Source organism: Thyridium curvatum (assembly GCF_004353045.1).
Source record: "Thyridium curvatum strain D216 chromosome Unknown NODE_12_length_601061_cov_81.036774, whole genome shotgun sequence".
In the NCBI taxonomy this organism is placed as follows: domain Eukaryota; kingdom Fungi; phylum Ascomycota; class Sordariomycetes; order Thyridiales; family Thyridiaceae; genus Thyridium; species Thyridium curvatum.
In genome coordinates this window covers 347,807-366,674 of record NW_022156767.1, presented here as the reverse complement: position 1 = coordinate 366,674, position 18,868 = coordinate 347,807, and the positions used below count along the sequence as shown (strand labels likewise).

Sequence of the window (18,868 nt, the reverse complement as noted above, 5' to 3'; positions counted from 1 at the left end):
AACTGCATGCCGGCAACTGACGTACGCTCTCCATCTGAGAAAACGACGAACTTTGTCACACTGACAATATCACACCGAGAAGCATTTTGAGAATTCATCATGGAATGATAATCAGTTCCATGAGTGTTGAGATCAATCAAACATAATGTTCTCGCGAGCCATTGCGATGAAAGTCCATGGTCAATAAGCACCTCGACTAAAGCCAGTCTTCATCATTTCTATGAGAACTCATCAATTACACTTCGCGGCTCTTTGTAGTCCCCAAGAGGTCGATATTCAACCCTGTCGTATCCAAAAGCGGCAGGGCCACCAGCCTCCAAGCCCGCCTTGCTTTGATTCCACACTGGGGAACATGCCATGCCTAGAACTACAACAATTACACCGTATCGATACTCTCCTATGCCCAGGGCCTTTCCACTTGCGGCATTGAGGACGGTAATGAGGTCTGGGACTGAAGCAACCACGTTCTCATGGCCGTCGTCACCGACATGCCGCGCCAGGAGGTTCTCGTTCATGAAAGGGATCTTCAACTCGCCTCCAACTGCAACCGGAATCGAGGCTGCCATTGCGGAGTTGTCTTGTGGTGAAGACTTGTCAACAGCCATATGCTTGATGACAACCTCGCCGTGCGAGTGGCCCTTGAACAGCCGCCTCTCCACACCAACGATCTTTCCACGAAACAAGATCTTGGCTGATTGAGGGCCGCCCATCTCCTCAATGATCTGTTCAGAGACGGTGCCCGCAGTGCTGTTCTTGCTCGCGCGTGCGATGCATCTCCCGATGCGCCACGCCTGCGAGAGCGTGTTCTTGATGGCCCACTTGTGCACCATCTCTGTGGTTGACGGCTTGGCACAGAAGCCAACGTAGTAGCCCATCTCGATGGAAGGCGCCCTTAGGGTCTGGTCAATTAATGTGTCGTGAGGCGATTTGGTCATGACCAAAGCCCTGCCGTCTCCAGATGCGATAGCGCAGGGGAGAATTTGCTCCCTCTCATGCACAGCTACCGTCACTTGCCACAGATTCGGATATGCCCTACCTGGACAACAGTTAATACACTCTTGGTCCGTCAATTAATACACTGTATAAACATACCCATCCAATCTGCATCGACAACAGGGCGCCCAAAGTTGCGCGTAGAGCCAATGGTCAGGGGCTGGAGGCCGTTCGATCCGCCAATCTCGATGCCAATCATGGCGTCAAATGTGTCATGCTTGTTGTACTCGAGCATGGTCTCCATTGCGAGGATGGACTCACTCGCGCTGAGTCGCTCCGCTGGCACCGCCGGTGACCCCATGTTTCCCGCCCCTGTAATCAAATAAGTGCCTGATTCAGTTACACATGGACAGACACGTACAGTATACTCGGGCGCCCGGCTTCAGCGACTGCATGTCTATGATCTTCAACTCCTCGCCATCTCGGATGTGCTGGCGGAGTTTCAACATCTCGGGATAAGGAGAACCGCCTCCTCCACAGCCCAGGACGTAACACCCCTCTGCCATCCACTCCAGATCAGTGGGTGAAACAATCCACGCCTTGACCCCTGTCGCTTGGTCGACAACAATCTTGGGCTTGTACTCGTTGATGTCGATAGCCTCTTCTGCAGGGCCCTCGGTTGACTGTGACGGCTTCTCCAATACATGGCCATTCGCCACAGGTTCATACTCTTGGCCATTTATCTGCTTCTCCACAGAGACAGTTGAGGGAGAAAAGTCTCCGACCGCTTTGACCACTGTCCGGACTCGGTTATCGATATACTGTAGTGGCAGTGATTCCTGCTCTGTGATAACAACAGACTCTGCTGGAGCCCCGATGCGGATGACTCGTTCGATGGCGAGATCAGTAGCTTTGTTCATGGCTTCGGTGACGGTTTGACTGCCTGTACTTTGAACAATATCGACTGTTGCACTGATGCGAGCCATGGCGGCACCCACGGCATTGGCTACATCGTGATGAGGTGGCTTCATAATCGCAGAGATGCCATCGAGTTGAGGGGGGCAAATGAGCGAGCCGCCACCCACCAATATCAAAGGAAGGGGTTCAGGGGCTGTTTTGACAAGGTCGCAAACCCTTTCATACTCCTTTTTGATGAATCCCCGGGTCTTTGAAATAACACTTGGGTCAATACCTCTGACCAAAGTCGCATCACCAACCTGGGATTCGACGCCCACCGCGACTGCGATGTCGGTTGCTGTCATTGTGTCTCCTCCAAAGGCGAGGGCTCGCTCCTTGATTGCATAGCTCACAGAGTCTCTTCCGACGGTCACTCTGCCGCCGTTGTTGCGAATGATTGAGCCACCACCGATGGCAAGAGACTCGACTTGCGGCATGCCGTAGTTGACTTTGACGCCAGCGATAGTGACGTCGGCGAGAGCCTGTCGAGGATATCCAGAAGGCAAGAGGACTCCAACGTCCGAGGTTGTGCCGCCAACATCGCAGACTATGCTGGTGGGTGGGTTGGCCGTGCCGTCTTCATAGAGGCCGCAAAGATACGCTGCACCCCTCATGGAATTGGTAGGGCCAGATGAGAATGTCCGGATTGGTAGACGAGCGGCCAGATCTGCGTCGAGAAGGGTGCCATCGTTTTGGGTGAGGTACAGATTGCACTGCAGCCCCAGTCTCTTCATAGCCGTCTTGAACTCGCGGATGGTCCTCTTCGCAAAACGATGAACAGATGCGTTAAGAATAGATGCATTCTCTCGTTCCAAAAATCCAATATTGGAGATTTCTGATGAACAAACAACGGAAACACCAGGCAGCTCCCGGTTGATGATTTTCCGCACCGTTTGTTCTTGGTAGAAGTGGTGATCCAAGGGCGAGAAGACCCCAGAAACCACTACAGCTTTGATCTGAAGCTCCCGGATACGGTTGCACTCCTCAACGACTTGGCTCTCAACAACAGGTGCTTCTAGACTCCCATCAATCTGCAGACCGCCATCGACCTGGGTGCAATACCCAAGCATGATGTTCTTGAGCCTAGTAGGAAAGTCCGAAAAGGGTGGGACTTCTCGCGTAAAGCTTTTCGAGAGCCGAATGATGGCCACCTTGTCCAAGTGCCGCTCATCTTGTTCGACAATGGCGTTGATGAAGTGAGTAGTCCCGATTGATAGAGAAGCGATGCGATGGTGGTCAACCTTGGACTGTTTGAGTACGCTTTGGACAGCTGCTTCAATGCCATCGGTCACGTTGGGTTGCGTGGTCGGTGACTTCTGTGTAGCAATGATGGACTTTGTGGCGTCTTTGATAGACGTGTCTATGATGACCGCGTCTGTGTTTGTGCCCCCTACGTCTACACCGATCCTGAATGGGAAAGGTGGGGTGGGAACTTGAGCGACTGTCATAGTGAGGATGCTGGCTTAGAATGATGATCAAGATACAACGTACATCTCGGTCCTCTGATGTGCTCCCCTAATCGCTCATATGCAATTTTAGAATCTTTCCAACTCAGCAGTGACGTCTTCTCTACTCTTGCCAGGGATAGATACGCCGTTCGGAGCTGTGCTCCTCAGTTCGGAGATGTGGGATCACGAACACCGCCGCCATATCAAACTCGGAAATGTTTCAGGTCCGCTGGATTGAAGCCCAATCGGCGGCCAGCGTAGCCTAGATATTGGTGAAGAAATTGTAGTCCCCTTTTCCGTTTGGTCAGCTCTCTGATAAGCACAGGAAGAAGATGCCATGCTGTAGCGCTGCTAATATTGATCTGTCCAAAGCGGGCACGATCGAGTTGAATGACCTGAAGCATTCCGGAGACTTAAGAAGCTAGATGCTTTTCATTACAAAGGCGGCCTTGCAGAACTGTTATCTGACACATTCCCATTTATTAGATGCCTATAGATCCTGGAATGGTTCCCGTAGTAATGACTCGAACTTATCAGCGATGCCCGCAAGGTTCGCGTAACTTTCCATGATAGCCGCATCCCGCTCTTTACAAGCACCGGACCCGGTAGCGACCCGCCGATTTCCCTGTGCTCGCGCTCCTTGGACAAGAAGCGCTGTTCTTGGCTGACGCTTTTCCGCAAACGGCTTGAAGATGGCCTCGGAAAGGCCAGGACCTAGCAGAGCAAGCTGTTCGGCATAGTCTTTGCTGTTGGGGTCAAGAAATGGCATTGCGTGACTGAGGTGGAAACAGTCCTCACTGGAATTTGTCAGTGTCCAAGAACTGGTGACACGGGTAGATACATAAGGTACTTACAATGCCTGGTTCGCACCCTGCCCCAGATGGGGACTAGTTGGATGCGCCGCGTCGCCCACAAGCACACAGCGCTTAGAGTGCCATTTCGATGGCTTCAACTCCTCGCGATCGAAGAGACCGAACTTGATGATTCTCTCCGAGGTATTAATCATTTTCAAGATTGACGGGTCCCAGCCCTCAAGGAGAGAAGATAGCTGCGCCCTCTGTTCAGTCATCTCATCAGGACGGTAGGGACGCCAAGTCTCTTCCTTCTCCTGAGTCTCACGTTGAGTCACGGCCCAAGACGTTTGAGTTGGCGTAATGGGGTAGGATATGACGTGCACACCATCGCCGTACCAGTTCCTCATGGCGGCGAGACCGCGCAAAGCTGCTGGAGTCTCAGAGATACCAGCAGTCTTTCGTCATTGTTACCATCACAGCCACTCAGAAATATCGGTTACTGCTTACCTGAGTGAGTCCGGTGAACACCGGAATATCCTCTGCTTGGCCCTGGTTACGGAGAAGTGACCTCCTGGATGCGGCTTTGATACCGTCGCAACCGATCAAGAATGACCCCGTCACTGATCGGCCACCATCAAAGATCGCAGTCACAGACTCATCGGTCTCCGTAATGTCGATCAGCTCCCATCCTTCACGAACCTCAACGTCGAGATCCAGAAGCATCTTCTTGAGCATCAGGTTCAATGTCGTTCTCCGTATGCCCACGGCAGGCTGCCGGTACTTATCCGCGAAGGTGCTGGGAAGGTCTGACTGGCCGATCACCTCACCCGTAGACTTTGCGTCCCAGAACGCTGCGAGCGGGGTAGACTCGGCCTTTACGGCCTCTGCCAGGCCGACAAGATTGAGCACCTTGAGGCTAATGGAATATGTGAGTTGATTTGCTAAACATGTTGGTTCTTGACTGGCGAGTTCTCACCCATTTGACATCAGCATGAGGGATGCTCCCGCATCGCCCAGCTCTGGCACCTTGTCAAAAACAATTGGACGGTAGCCCTTGCGCTTGTAAAAGTTGCCCAGGACTGGGCCGGCGATACCGCAGCCAATGATCAAAACAGTAGGGGACGTCATAGCCATAGCTCTGTCGTGGAGTCTACTTCGACGAGCATTTAACAGAGGAGCCCAAGTATTCGGTTGACTTGGTGCCTCAAATAGTTCTAAGCCAAAGAAAGCTAATATTGACAAGCATCACAGAAAGATGAGAAAGTCCGGGCGCTAACGCTATCTTCTCGGAGATCTCATTCTCATCTCCGTATGCCCTATCTTCTCTACCCCGCAAAACTCACGATAGGAAGCCCCCATCAGGTGGACCGGGCGATACCTATTTGTCCGGGGTGAGCACCGGGGTATATTTATGTAACGATCCGTGCCTATCTAGAAATGGGGTGATCATGTAGTAGCTGAGAGATCCCTGAGCCCTTCCTTCAAAATCTCTCGAGACTCCTCTTCGTCCCAGCAGCCAACACAATGTCTTCGCAATCCGACAAGAAAAGCTACACGGACGACTCTTCGCCGACTTTGATTACCGGTGAAAACGGCCTACGAGCCATGGAGTCTTCTGCAAATGGAACAGTGTCTCCTCCTATAGTGGACCCGGAAGTCGAGAGACAGGCGCTCAGAAGATTTGACATCTGGCTCTTGCCTCAGCTTGCTCTTCTCACGACCTTGGCATACCTAGATCGCACTAATATTGGTTAGTAGACGATGTATTCTGGTTCGAGTTTTCATACTCATGCTTTGAAATAGGCAATGCCGCTGTCTTTGGATTCTCTGAGGGACTCAAGCTCAAGGGGAAGGAGTTCAACAATCTGGTCACTTTCTTCTACGTAAGTCCAAGTCTTCACATGTACCAACGAAGGACGACTAACGATGAGAAGATCACTTACATCATCTGTGACATTCTTTGGGTTATCTCGATCAAGCGTTTCGGTGCCAATCGAGTCCTCAGTGTTGCCATTGTCGGTTGGAGCGCCACTACAATCGGAACGGGCTTCTGCCAGAATTACGGCCAAGCCATGGCGTGCCGTCTTCTGCTTGGAGCCTTCGAGTCTGGCCTCTTGCCGAGCATGATCTTTGTCATCTCCACAATCTGGAACCGACACCAACAGGCCAAGCGTGTCGCCGTTATTTACTGTGCAACTACCATCTCGGGGGCCTTTGGCGGTCTCATCGCCTACGGCATCCAGACTATGGGCACCAGACGAGGACTGGCACCTTGGAGATGGCTATTTATCATTGAAGGTGCAATCTCTCTGGCAGTCGGATTCGTCTCGGTATTGACGATCCCAAAAAGCGCTGACAAAGCCTGGTTTCTCAGTGCTGAGCAAACCGAGTGTATGCGGCAAAAGAAGCAGCTAGACTCTGTGTTCAAGGGCGAGGATAGGCTGAAACGACAGCATATTTGGATGGCCCTGAAAGACCCTCTTGTCTACATCACCGGTCTGACGCTCTTTTCTTCTTCCCTGCCGCTCTTAGGATTTGGCACTTTCCTCCCGACCATCATCCTTGGCTTGGGGTAAGCTTACACTCATATCTCCAGCCACCCATTCGAGGAGACACTAATCGTGGAATAGATACAAGTCTGTGCAGGCAAACTACCTGACCATTCCAATCTACATCCTTGCAACGATCTCAGTAGCGGTTGTGTCCTTTCTCTCGGATCGTACACGCAAGCGGGCCCTGTTCCTGGTCATCGTCCCGATACCAGTCTTGATCGGCTATTCCATCGCTCTCGGCACTGCGAGTGTCGGGCCTGGGTACTTCGCCATGTTTCTCTGCGGGGCCGGGATCTACCCGTTCAACTGTGTGATGCTTGCCTGGTTCTCAAGCAACATTGCGCCCGACTACAAGCGATCGGTAGCCCTTCCGATCGCGGCCTCCATCGCTAATGTCTCGGGCGTGCTATCAGGTCAGATTTACCCGGCCAAGGATGGTCCGCGATACATCTCTGGAAATGCGGTTTCATTGGGTCTTGAATTCGTTGCACTGGTCGGTGTCGGCGTAATCGTGTTGCTTTTGAAGTGGCGTATGGCTAGGAAGGCGAAAGCATTGCAGGAGGGCAAGGAGAGCACCAGAGAGGGCGACGGTTCTCTAGAATTCAAGTATACATTTTAAAACATCCAGTGAGGGGTTGAACTTGAGAGTTGCAAGAATGATGGTTGGGCACGGGGTTGGCTTGGAGATACAAATTGCTAACTTGCTAATTCTATTTCCCCGAACTGACTTGAATACTTGTCTCATGTCCGCCGTTCGCCTCTACTTTGGTACGATGATCTCCATGTCTTTTACAAAATGGCAACGCTGGAGCACCTGGCCAGCATTCATTTGGGGTATACGAATGCTTTCCAGATCGTCGCAGCGAACGTAGTCTCGCACACTGTTCAGCCTTTTCGACTGTGCTGTTGGAAAGAAACCCGTGATCTCCTCATATTCGTACAACATGAGGAATTTGCCGCTCGAGACAAGATTCTCTCCGCTCTTTGCACGCAGCCCTGTGATCTCTGTAATGTTCACGCCTTCTGGACAGGCAGTCCAGGTGTGGGGGACTCCGGGCGCGATGGTGACTAGGCTCATGGGAGGGATGACGTAGATCTGCCCGCTGAGTTCGACGAGAGCAACTCCGCCCACCACAAAGATGCGCTCATGGATAAGATGCTGCCCTTCGTCCCCGTCGGTGCTGCCGGAAATGTGCACGTGGCGAGGAAGGCGCGTCGACGTATCAAATTGGATGAAACCGCTCTGGCCTTTGAAAGCAGGCCCAGATTCGACACTTCCAGGACTGAGCTCATGCAAGGTCACGGGAATGTCGGTAAACGGGTCTTTGACTTTAGCCCCGGCGCCGTGGACGATCTGGGAGCCATCAGGTAGGACGATTCCGTAGTGTGGAGTCGAGGGAATAGACATGGTGACTTGATTTGGGAAAGCAGCCTGAAGATTGATACTCCAAATGCGTGGTGAGGCTGATATGAAAAGGAACCAACATATGTATACTTGCGCCTCGCGTGCTCCCTGAGAGCCAGACGAAGACAACGTATCGAATTCACAAGGCCAAGCTGACCCGACGGTATCCGCAACCTAGACTGAACTCTCATCTCCGATCGGATATATGGGGTTAGAGTCAAGCCAGTTGATAGCGTTCCACAAAGAAAACATTAGCTCTCTCGGTACACGGGCTCTAAATTGTCTATTATTTATCCGACTACGGATACGTGGTCTATCGAGCTCGTCTACTGTTTTAGTCATGGTCTCTAGGAGCCATACCACGGATATAGAGAGTCCGCGTGCAAAATGTAACAGTCGGACTTACATTCTGAGCAAGAAATGAAGAACACACACAACCTAATTTCATCATGACTTACGTCGAACCGTCTCGGCCTTCCCAGAGGTTACACCTCGACCTACCAATGCTGCGATAGTACATGTGCGTACGATCATGTATCGGATGCCCCTGAGGCATGAAGCAGCATAGAGCGAGTATTACAACTTGTATGTAAGCTTGTGTGATCTTGCACACCCACCTCTTCCGGAGTTTGTTGACCTGGTGTGCTTCAACCCGTGATAGCTTTCACTTCTTGGATCTAGAGAGAAAAACATGTAAAACCATCATGCAATATTGAGCGTGTTATAGCATGACAACTATAGCTCATCGCCTATGCTTTGAAGCTCAGTTGAACCATTCAGTAACCCCTGGCTGGCCTGATGTCCCATCTGGGCCCCACCAAACTCCCAACCTGCCAAACAAATGCCCATCGATCAAGGTAATGGTCCCAGTATTCACATTATGAATAGCTGAAGTGATAGGATTCAGGACTCGCCCACCAGAGGTGATGGTAGCAATTGTCATAGGATCAATGGTGGTTTGGTCACCAACGTTGATCGGTGCGCCGCCATTGAGCTTGGCGGTTGCACTGGACTTGTTGATCACGACCGATTTGACCGCCACGTTAATAGGCTATTCACAGATTAGTCAAGAGTCTTGATAGCTGAGGTGTGAAGACAAGAAATACCATATTTTCTGCTGGATGGACGGAATAGAAACGGGTGGGAGTTAGGGGCGGATTATGATTGTTGGTAGGGGAGGTCGAGGGAGATGTTGAAAGTAGCTGGTCGATCCTCAATATCGATTTCCGACAGGAGAATTCGTACTTAAATGACTTTATTCGTACAATACAGAAACAAAATTGAAGTCCAGACAAGCTGGCTACATCACGACATCCTGCTTCGGCCCAATACTGAGCAGATAGACCGAGACTCAATCAGTCAGCCAGCCACATTCCCTTAATGTTGTCTGTCTTAGGAGAAACGTATCGGAAGTCATTCCTCAAATATCGATACAGCAGTGGGTTGTATTACTTCTCGCTTCGTGGGCTTGTCTCTCCAAGAAAGGATCGAGATGCTGGAACAGAAAACCATATATTTAGCAATGGCCTGTTCTCAATTAGGGGATAAGTGGATTTGGGCTGCTCCATTTAAGCAGGGGTATGGCTGAATTAGGCAAAGCCCTAGGACAACACCAGCCATCCCCTTTCACCCGATATACGGAGTAGCCCCGTAACAGGCCATTGTCTCGGGATTTCACAGGCTCGGGGATGTTATCCGTGCCATATCACAATTCCGCGTCTCGCCTTCAGCTTCAGGTCTGCACCCTTTTCGCCTCTGGACGTTGTCCTGCACAGTGCAGACAATACGAACACGAACATGCAGCTGGATAGCGTCCGTAATGAAAGGGATCTGTTGGGGGATGCCGCGTGGCCCCAAATTTGTATACGCGACCTTAATTCTACTCTGTGTATGTCCTCGTGCCTTAACGCGTGCTCGGCCGAGACCGACATCGATGCTCTCCTGATACCGCCCGCCCTGGAAGTCCAATAGCCTTGAATATCTGCAGGATTGGCTGTGTGATATTGCTTTGGGAGGTCACGCAATTGAGATTGAATTAGTTGCTTAGGTTTTCGAATAATTAAAGAGGGCCTCTATGAAGCGCAAGTGTGATAGAGTCCACTGCAATATTGTTTTCAAAAGGTTCAGAACTGACGGCTCACTGTGGCTGTCTGGAATCTCCAATCCATGGCTAAGCTGAAGTATATGGCTGGCTGAGCATTGAGGCCTGAGAACTTGGCTGTCTTCAATATTCAACAGAATGTGAACATGGGACGGCTATTACAGGGTCTCCCTGTCAAAGAACACTTTACGAGTTAACAAGTACAGGGATACGATCGACGCGAAGGAAATCGACCTCACAAACCCGATTACGAGTCGGCTGGTCATAAGTACCACAGTACGAGACGGCCAGACGGCGAACGGGCTCACCGGCACTGTCAGGTTTACTATCACTTCGCAGTACTCCGCCTACGTTGGCTCGTCGCGGTGTCGGTTGCCGCTGCCACCATCACGCCCCAAACTAACTGCGCATACTAGGTGCGACTGGTACATCGCTTATGGAGACTACCAGTCCGATCAGGTTTCCAACTGTAAGATGGCGGGCCTTACAAAAGCCACCGTTGACTTCACCGACAGCACTGCCAACACCAAGGTGGTTCACAGTCCTGGTGGCCAGTTCACCACCCAGAGTGCTTGATTGACGCGTGTGTCCAAGCTTGATGTGTCCGTTCGAAATATCGTGGGAGAAAATATGCTGTGGGATCGCTGTCGTTCCCCTATCCTTTATAGCTTGGGTAGTAAATAGATTAAGATTCCAGAAATGTGACCCATAAAGGTTTCCGTAGCTAGCAAAAGAAGAAAATCCTAGGCAGCATATATGTTTGGCGTTCCCCTCCCTTTGAGATAGTTGGACGGGAAGACTTGCACCGATGCACTCTGCTTAGAGTGACCCAGCGCATAAGATTCTTGCTGGTATGCAGTCGATGCTATCAATGGAAGGCCACATAAGTGGCCCTGATTCTCCGCCTTTATCATATTACCATCCGTTCTTCTCGATGTGGGCTAATACGATACTAGGGAGTAGGGACTCGCTCACCTCACAATCCCAAAGAATCACGCATCTACCGTTTCTCTCAGACAAGAGGAAGACGATCCTCGACGTGGAAATGAGGACATATCGGGATATTCGGCACAAGAAACCTGTCTTAGAAGCTAGTCACAGCAAAGGAAAGACAGAAAGACTGTAGCAGAGAGGTCGCGTGCCCCCGACCCGCCTCTGCCGGTTGCTCTTGAAACCCGGGGGTGACGCAAGCGTGCAGCCAAGGGTCAGCTCGGTGTGAATGCCCATCGGGCCCGAGAGGATTGGTAGACACGAGACACCCAACACGCCATCTCCAGCAAAGAACATCCACAACAGCCTGCTACATTTGGTCGAGGTTGTATCATCAGCGAGCCAGCTGCGGTGGAGCTGCTGCTGTCGGGAATCGGCATCGAAAGGAGTGTCTGCTAAGCATGCAACATGGTAAGGTTTTGTTTGGGGCAGGACTTGACATCATAAACGCCCATGCACCTCAGGCCTGGATCGGGAAACAATCGAGCATCTCTGTGCATTGTTGTGGGTGCGGTGACGTTATGCGTGTGGCACGACCGACGCCGCAGAATTGGGGAAAACGTAGCGTCGACGGCCCCAGACCTGTCAATAGTGGGTTCTAATAGGGCACGGTCTGGGGTTTTGGTGGAGCCGCACGCTGTCTCCACGCCGCCCTCAGTGCTTATTTGGAGGGTCTTGGCAGTTGATCAGCCCGCAAATCCACCAAAACGAGCCCCAAGGTGCCGCTAGCCCTGTTGTCCCACCTCCACTGTAACACCCTCCTTCTTGGGCGCATTACATCATGGCCGTAATAGGTGCATCCCGTGTGCCTGTCGCTCGCGAGGCGTCCACATACAAGAGCAGCCGCTGCCAAGGGCCTAGAAAGCAACGGCATCCAAGCCCTCAGCGTCTCTAGTCCTCACACCCCCTTTTCTTGTTTCACGGGCACTCTAGTGAGTCCAAGACAGGCCAAGCTTTGGGCCAAGACAGACCAGAAGCCATGGCGAACTCCTCCAACCCCAACACCAACATGGGCGTTTCCAACGTTGGGAACCCCAAGGCCTCGCCCGACCGCGAGGAGCACATCGAGCATGCCCGACCGCGCGACAGCGAACAGACGGTTGTCGAGCCCGAGAAGCACGGGCAGCACCTGGGTCCCTCGGGGACGGCGACTTCAGAACACAAGAGGACCCAGCTGCCTGATGGCAAGCGGGAACTCCTCGAGGCCGACGAGTATCACCATCTCGGCTACTGCTATCCAACATGGAAGAAGTGGGCTATCCTCTCCGTCATGTTCCTCATCCAGATCAGCATCAACCTCAACGCCAGCCTCTACGCCAACGCCGTCAAGAACGTCTCCCACAAGTTCGGCGTGAGCGAGCAGGTCGCACGCATCCCCCAGCTCACGTTCCTCTGTGCCTACGCCTTTGGCTGCGAGCTTTGGGCCCCGTGGTCTGAGGAACTCGGCCGCTGGCCAACCCAACAGCTGAGTCTGCTGCTTGTAAACATCTGGCAGCTGCCCTGCGCCTTTGCCCCCAACTATGGCACTCTGGTCGTCTGCCGTCTCCTAGGCGGACTCTCCACAGCAGGCGGTTCAGTCACCTTGGGTGTGCTTGCCGACATGTGGGAGCCTGATGACCAAGAGTACGCCATTGCCTGGCTCGTCTTGTCGTCTGTCGGAGGCTCCGTCGTCGGCGCCGTCGTCGGTGGTTTCGTCGAGGCGAACAAGACGCTCGAGTGGATCTTCTGGACCCAGCTCATCGCCGGAGGTACCGTTCAGCTCCTGCACTTTGTCCTCGTGCCCGAGACTCGTGCCACAATCATTCTCGACAGGCTTGCCAAGAAGAGGAGAAAAAATGGCGAGGGCGAGGTGTACGGCCCCAACGAGGTTCGCAAGATGACTGGCAAGGGCTTGACTTTCCGCGAGGTACTCGTCATTTGGTGCCGACCCTTTTATATGCTCATCACGGAGCCCATCATTGCCTGGCTGTCCGCTGTCAGTGGCTTCAGTGACAACTTGATCTTCATCTTCCTCCAAGGCTTCCAGCCCGTGTACAAGCAATGGGGCTTCGGCACGATTGGTATCAGCCTGGCCTTCATACCGCTGCTGGTTGGCTACATCATCGCGTACTTTTCATTCTTGCCATCGATCCATATGTTCCGGCAAAAGAGGCGCAAGTACGGCTCTGACTCTGTACCGCCCGAAGCGAGACTTTGGTGGCTACGATATGGTAAGTCTTGGTGGTCCCACCGCTCCGGAATTGCACTCACAAGCTAACTTCTTCCTTCAGTAATCCTTCTGGAACCGATAGGGCTAATCGGATTCGCCTGGACTTCTCTGGGGCCGCCCCGGGTCCACTGGATCGCACCCATGATCTTCTCTTCCCTCGTCGGCATCGCCAATTACTCCATCTATCAGTCATCCATCGACTACACTGTCGCAGCATACGGCATCTACGCCGCCTCAGCCACCGGCGGCAATGACTTTGCCCGCGACTTCTTGTCCGGCATCGCCGCCATCTACTCCACGCCCATGTACGAGAACATCGGCAAAGAGCACCCGCTGGAGTGGGCTTCGACCATCCTGGCCATAATTGCTGTCCTCGTGACGACGCCCGTCTTTTACTTTTACAAGCACGGGCCGGAGATCCGCAAGCGGTCCAAGTTCGCTGCCGAGATCGAGAAGGCGAGGAAGGAGGGCCGGCAAGGCCGGCCGAAGAACGCCGGGGAGAAGCCCAACATTCCTGGACACAATGAGGAGAAGGTCTAGAGGTGCACGCTTTCTCGTGACTACCCAGAGCGGGAGACTTGTAAGAAACGAGGTATCATAGTGTAAGACGATGTACACGACTAGTCACAGCTGTACGATTACTGTTACATATATTAAACATCAAATCCAAGAAGTACTGGTTCATATTGCCCTATCACTTGCTGCTACCATGGTGAATGGATAGTTCCGTATGAAGAATCGCCAAGTGCTGCGAGTGAGGCTCCAAAAATACGAAACAATCAAAAGCAAATTCCAATCATGGACACAAATTGTGCCGATGGTGTGATTCATGAACTCCAGTCAAGCTTCTTCCCTCCCCGAGTCACTTCACAACCATAACCTCCACACGTTCATGCCGCACGCATGACCGCCGGCGTCAGCTCATCGTCACGGGTCAAACCGAGCATCACCATCACGGCCTCTGGAAGGTCCTTCATCTCGTCGTCCTGCAGGACAATGAACTCGGTGTTGTGAAAAAGGAGATTCGGACCTTGGCCGTCCCCCTTCACGCCCTCGTCCTGGGCATCGAGGAAAGGGGATACCCAGCAGAGCTTGATCGAGGCCCCAGAGTGCTCTATATTGTGGCGCTCGAGCTCGGAGGCACGGATGTAGCTGTTCTTGCCGAAGATGGTGATGGTGCGGGAAAGGTCGCTCGTGTTGGTCATCTTGAGCGAGACTGATTTGGGCGGGCGGACGATGACAATATCGTAGGGCACGCCCTGTTAAAAATATTGGGGTCAGTAGAAGGACTTCGCTTGGGGGGTCATGTAAAGGTATAGGAAACATACCCCTGTGGCCTTCACTGTGATCGGGGACTTCGCGTTGTCTTGCGCGGCGACAGGCTTGTCGTTGCCGGCATCGCCCGAGGGGCCGGCCTCAGGCTGGGACGCCGGAAGCTCGCTGTGCTTGGTAGTATCGGACATTGTGACTGGAGTGATCTTTGAAATGATGTCTTTTGTGTAAGTATCTTGGAAGATGTGTCTTAGAAAATCGTTGGATGCGGTTGATGTTTGATGTTGGCTCCAGACAGGGCACATAAGGTGCCTTTTATGCTTTTTCGAAAAGCTACTCTGATTCACTTGCGAGAACGTGACTTGAGGCATATAGCGATATTTTGCCATGAGTGATTCGTATGTGCTACCTCAGAGAAACTTCGAATCACCGCCTGTACAGTCACCACTTCCGATCGCGTAGCCTGTGCAGGACTCTCCCATTCACTGACACACAAGTGATAGCTCCCTTGGGCGCATATACACCGACAGCTCATCCAATCTATGGTGTACCAACTTGGTCTCAAAACCGGTCAGCTGAATGCGATACCCTATACATGTTCTACGTCAGCTGCTCGCGCATCGTTGGACATCTATCTTCAAATTCCGAGCCTGCAAGTTGTTCGAAAGGATGGGTCGCTTCGCATGGTTCTTATTTAGTCTTAAACCCCTCACGAAGCTGCTGCATCGTACAACACCTGAACCTGCCCACCTCACTGTCTCCCATGGCCCTGAGAACTGCTTCGCTGATGCAGTCTGGCGTCCTGTTGGGAGAGGTGTCCGGGCATATTCACACGCCATTCTCCACAGAACCTGCATCTTATATTGATGTATCACTTGCTTGATTGTTTCTGTCATGATATTCGCTCGTCCTCAGCGACTGACATTATTGAAATTGACCTGCAAGGTTCACCACGCTGATAGCATAATGCACACGCCGCAGCAGGGTGAGTCGTTTGATCATCAAAGAGCGATCTGCATTGAGCGCAAACCCATCTGGAGAGGAGGTGTATTTGAGCATGTCTGACCGCAATGACGCAAAATTGTCTTGTTCGATTGCTCCTCTACAGGCAGAGATATCTATCCACCTCTACATACGTACATTGCCTCCTTGGCATATGGTCATCAATCCATGCGAATGTGAAGAGCGGAAGCCAACTCTGAGCAAGCTGGTTGGAATCAGCACTAACCAAGAATGTCTCCTGAATCAGGAGAGAGAGAAGGGGTGGATCGCCCTTCTGAAAGAAGACATACTATTGGCGGAAGGCTGTCGAGGGATTCGACGCGCTGTGCTAAAAGATGACATCGCACATCCAACCCGTGCCTCGGACTTGGCGCCGCGACAGGATAAATACGCATGAAGCGTGTCCTCAGCATCCAGTTCCATCGTTCATCAGTTTGCATCAGTTATTATACCCATCGACAAAATATTGAGAGCACCATTATCTAAACATTGAACAGAACATCATGGCTATCACCACATTCTCCCGCGACAGGCTCCCGCTGCCCTACTGGCTCTGGTTCTTGTGGATCGACCCCGTGTTGTCCCTCACTGGCGTCTACGGCGGCCTCTTCGCGCCCCAGCTCCTCCTGCTCTCGTACATCCCCGCCGACAATCCGAACGTCGTCCCGAACCCGGCCCACGCCATGATCTTCAACCAGCTCGCCGGCTTCTTTTTCCTCACCTTTACGCTGAGCACCTTCATGCTGCGCTCGACCTCGGACCTAGTCGTGTGGAAGTACTACCAGGGCGCAATCGCTGTGGTCGACGTCATCATCTGCGTCGCCACGTGCCTCGCCTTTGTCGACCAGGGCCGGCTCAGCCCTACCATGTGGAGGGCGGAAGACTGGTTCGGACTGCTCTGCACAGGCATGTGCGCCGTGCTTCGCGTGGCCTTTGTGCTTGGTGTCGGCCTGGGTGGTGACAGCAAGCGCAAGACCAATTAGGACATAAACGTGGAATGGGAAATGGATGTTGGGACGGTCACGAAGTGGCTGGACTCGATGTTTTCCACCTATGGGGGTTCACAATGAGAAGTTTGCTTCGTCAGGCGGGCTTGGTCATCCATGGGAGTCAAGGCTTGTCTTGATAGTGGGATAACCCATCTGATGCTCGATAATGATATGCAAGCAGTCATTCTTTATCAATATTGAGTAATTATCTCAATATCGGACTACAATTGTAGTCCATGTGACGCGAACTAACCCCCTATATCCAGTCGCTAGCCAACTACTGCTCCGAAACGCGGTGCTCCCCAGTGCCCTTCTCCCCCTGGTCCTCCGAGCTGACGTCCAGGATCTTCTTGTGCTCGCTGTGAGCAGTAGATGCGGCAATGTGCTTGCGCGGCTGGTTCTTCCACTTCTTGGCGGGGATGCCGTCTCTGAAGAAACCGTCAATCTCCTCGATAGTGCGTCCGGTGACCTCGCCGACACAGAAGTAGACATAGGCCCAGGTGACGAAGCAGAGACCAGTGTAGACAAAACCAGTCTTGGGTCCCAGATTGGCCGAGTAGTAGAGGTAGGGCAGCGTGAAGACGGTGACCCAGACGGTGACCCAGAAGCAAGCGACGGCGACGGCGTAGATCTTGTTCCGGTTTCGGCCGACAGCCATCTCAGATGCCTACAATATAGTGTCAGCTGTCGTTACAGTCAAAAGAATGGAAGAGTAGTCCTTACAATAGTCCATCCCAGCGGGCCCCAAGCAAAGTTGAACGCCACAATCTCAATAATGACAAAGCTGATGATGACTTTGCCAATGACTTGCGACGGCTCCCCGCCAGGAATGCCGAGGCAACCAACGACAAAGATGGACACGGTCATGATGCCAGTCGTCACCATGAGCAGCGGTCGGCGAGGTATACGGTTGGCCAGCAGAACCGCTGCCAAGACGACAAAGACCTGGATGATGAAGACGATGAGGGTCATGAGGAAGGGGTCCTGCAACCCAATGGCCTTGCTGAAGACGGTTCCAAAGTAGTAAAACCACTGGATGCCGTTGATCTGCTGCGCGACGAGAGCGCCGGCACTGTAAATGACCTTGCGCCGCTCAACCGGATCTGTGATTAGCTGCATCCAGCCTCCCTGTGCCTGAACCTCAAGCTCCTCGTTGAGGGCAACTTCCATCTCTGCGACAGCCGGCGCAGGGTCATAGGTCTTGTCATCGCGGTTGAGACGACGGAGCGAGTTTTCAGCAGCTTCACGGCGTCCACGGCGGATGAGCCAGCGCGGTGACTCGGGAACGAACCAGATACCGCTGAGGATCAGGGCAGGGAAAAGGAGCTGGAAGCCGATGGGAAAGCGATAGGCAAAAGTCGTATCAATGTCAACCATGCCACGATTGATACCAGCGGCGATGATCTGGGAGACGGAGAGGGTGAGCTGCCAGCACATAAGCAAGGGGCTGCGCATGGACTCTGGAGCAATTTCCTGGAAAGACGAGTCAGTCTTGTTATGACATGAGAAGTTCATGTGGGACTTGTAATTCTTACGCCCATATATAGCGGTGAAGTAGCCGAAAAGTTGCCAACACCGAAGCCAAGGATTGCACGACCAGCAGTGATGAGGTCTCTATTGGAAGACGTAACGAGTTGGAGAACGACACCGAGGATGACAGCGGCCGTGCCAACCAAGAAGACGCCTTTGCGGCCGAGGTAGTCGTTGAGGGGCGCAGCACCCAGGGATCCCACCAACTCGCCAACGTTGATCATGGAAGTCATGACGGACAATGTCGATGGGGAGATCGCATACTGCCCCTCGGCATTCTTCTCTCCAAAATGCCTGATGAAGACATCTGAACTATGCCGTCAGCAACATCCTCGACACAAACACAGGATCAACATACCAAGCGTAGACACGCCGTTGAAGTAAACGCCATCGAATCCGTAAAGAAATGCTCCAAGGGAGGCAAAACCACAGAATATCCATACGTAGGGGTACTGTATAGCCATTGTGAGAAGATTCGAGGCGTTTAGACGGTGGTGGTTGAGTGTTGTGTGGATGTGAGTGTATCGCGAGAGGCTGCGGATGTCGGCCAGATCGTCATCGGCATACTTATAAAAATTGCCAGCCGCTAGCGGAGCTGCAGAAAACAAGACCACACCACCCCAGATATTGCCCCTGAAGTTACCATGACCCCAGATACTGGAGAAGAGTTTGATGGTTCTCCGCAT

The 18,868-nt window shown here is 52.5% G+C and overlaps 9 protein-coding genes across 9 annotated transcripts; 3 read left to right on the top strand and 6 right to left on the bottom strand.

Annotated features, from left to right (window-relative positions):
• Positions 1 to 218: 218 nt before the first annotated feature.
• E0L32_002930 (uncharacterized protein) lies at positions 219 to 3,338 on the bottom strand (the record flags this gene model as incomplete). Its single annotated transcript, XM_031137174.1, has 3 exons — positions 219 to 1,036; positions 1,093 to 1,305; positions 1,355 to 3,338. The coding sequence occupies 3 exons, from the start codon at positions 3,336 to 3,338 to the stop codon at positions 219 to 221; spliced, it is 3,015 nt and encodes a 1,004-aa protein (XP_030999540.1).
• Positions 3,339 to 3,828: 490 nt separating this feature from the next.
• On the bottom strand, positions 3,829 to 5,260 carry E0L32_002929 (uncharacterized protein; the record flags this gene model as incomplete). Its single annotated transcript, XM_031137172.1, has 4 exons — positions 3,829 to 4,135; positions 4,193 to 4,587; positions 4,640 to 5,048; positions 5,109 to 5,260. The coding sequence occupies 4 exons, from the start codon at positions 5,258 to 5,260 to the stop codon at positions 3,829 to 3,831; spliced, it is 1,263 nt and encodes a 420-aa protein (XP_030999539.1).
• Positions 5,261 to 5,656: 396 nt separating this feature from the next.
• On the top strand, positions 5,657 to 7,303 carry E0L32_002928 (uncharacterized protein; the record flags this gene model as incomplete). Its single annotated transcript, XM_031137171.1, has 4 exons — positions 5,657 to 5,882; positions 5,936 to 6,015; positions 6,067 to 6,704; positions 6,763 to 7,303. 4 exons carry the CDS (start codon positions 5,657 to 5,659, stop codon positions 7,301 to 7,303), a joined length of 1,485 nt encoding a protein of 494 aa, XP_030999538.1.
• Positions 7,304 to 7,444: 141 nt separating this feature from the next.
• Positions 7,445 to 8,092, bottom strand: E0L32_002927 (uncharacterized protein; the record flags this gene model as incomplete). Its single annotated transcript, XM_031137170.1, has 1 exon — positions 7,445 to 8,092. One exon carries the CDS (start codon positions 8,090 to 8,092, stop codon positions 7,445 to 7,447), a length of 648 nt encoding a protein of 215 aa, XP_030999537.1.
• A 760-nt stretch (positions 8,093 to 8,852) lies between these two features.
• E0L32_002926 (uncharacterized protein) lies at positions 8,853 to 9,198 on the bottom strand (the record flags this gene model as incomplete). The annotated part of the gene is made up of 2 exons (XM_031137169.1): positions 8,853 to 9,140; positions 9,196 to 9,198. The coding sequence occupies 2 exons, from the start codon at positions 9,196 to 9,198 to the stop codon at positions 8,853 to 8,855; spliced, it is 291 nt and encodes a 96-aa protein (XP_030999536.1).
• Positions 9,199 to 12,189: 2,991 nt separating this feature from the next.
• E0L32_002925 (uncharacterized protein) lies at positions 12,190 to 13,929 on the top strand (the record flags this gene model as incomplete). Its single annotated transcript, XM_031137168.1, has 2 exons — positions 12,190 to 13,390; positions 13,451 to 13,929. 2 exons carry the CDS (start codon positions 12,190 to 12,192, stop codon positions 13,927 to 13,929), a joined length of 1,680 nt encoding a protein of 559 aa, XP_030999535.1.
• Positions 13,930 to 14,279: 350 nt separating this feature from the next.
• Positions 14,280 to 14,852, bottom strand: E0L32_002924 (uncharacterized protein; the record flags this gene model as incomplete). Its single annotated transcript, XM_031137167.1, has 2 exons — positions 14,280 to 14,648; positions 14,718 to 14,852. 2 exons carry the CDS (start codon positions 14,850 to 14,852, stop codon positions 14,280 to 14,282), a joined length of 504 nt encoding a protein of 167 aa, XP_030999534.1.
• A 1,314-nt stretch (positions 14,853 to 16,166) lies between these two features.
• E0L32_002923 (uncharacterized protein) lies at positions 16,167 to 16,646 on the top strand (the record flags this gene model as incomplete). The annotated part of the gene is made up of 1 exon (XM_031137166.1): positions 16,167 to 16,646. The coding sequence occupies one exon, from the start codon at positions 16,167 to 16,169 to the stop codon at positions 16,644 to 16,646; it is 480 nt and encodes a 159-aa protein (XP_030999533.1).
• A 283-nt stretch (positions 16,647 to 16,929) lies between these two features.
• Positions 16,930 to 18,868, bottom strand: E0L32_002922 (uncharacterized protein; the record flags this gene model as incomplete). Its single annotated transcript, XM_031137165.1, has 4 exons — positions 16,930 to 17,319; positions 17,376 to 18,125; positions 18,188 to 18,489; positions 18,541 to 18,868. 4 exons carry the CDS (start codon positions 18,866 to 18,868, stop codon positions 16,930 to 16,932), a joined length of 1,770 nt encoding a protein of 589 aa, XP_030999532.1.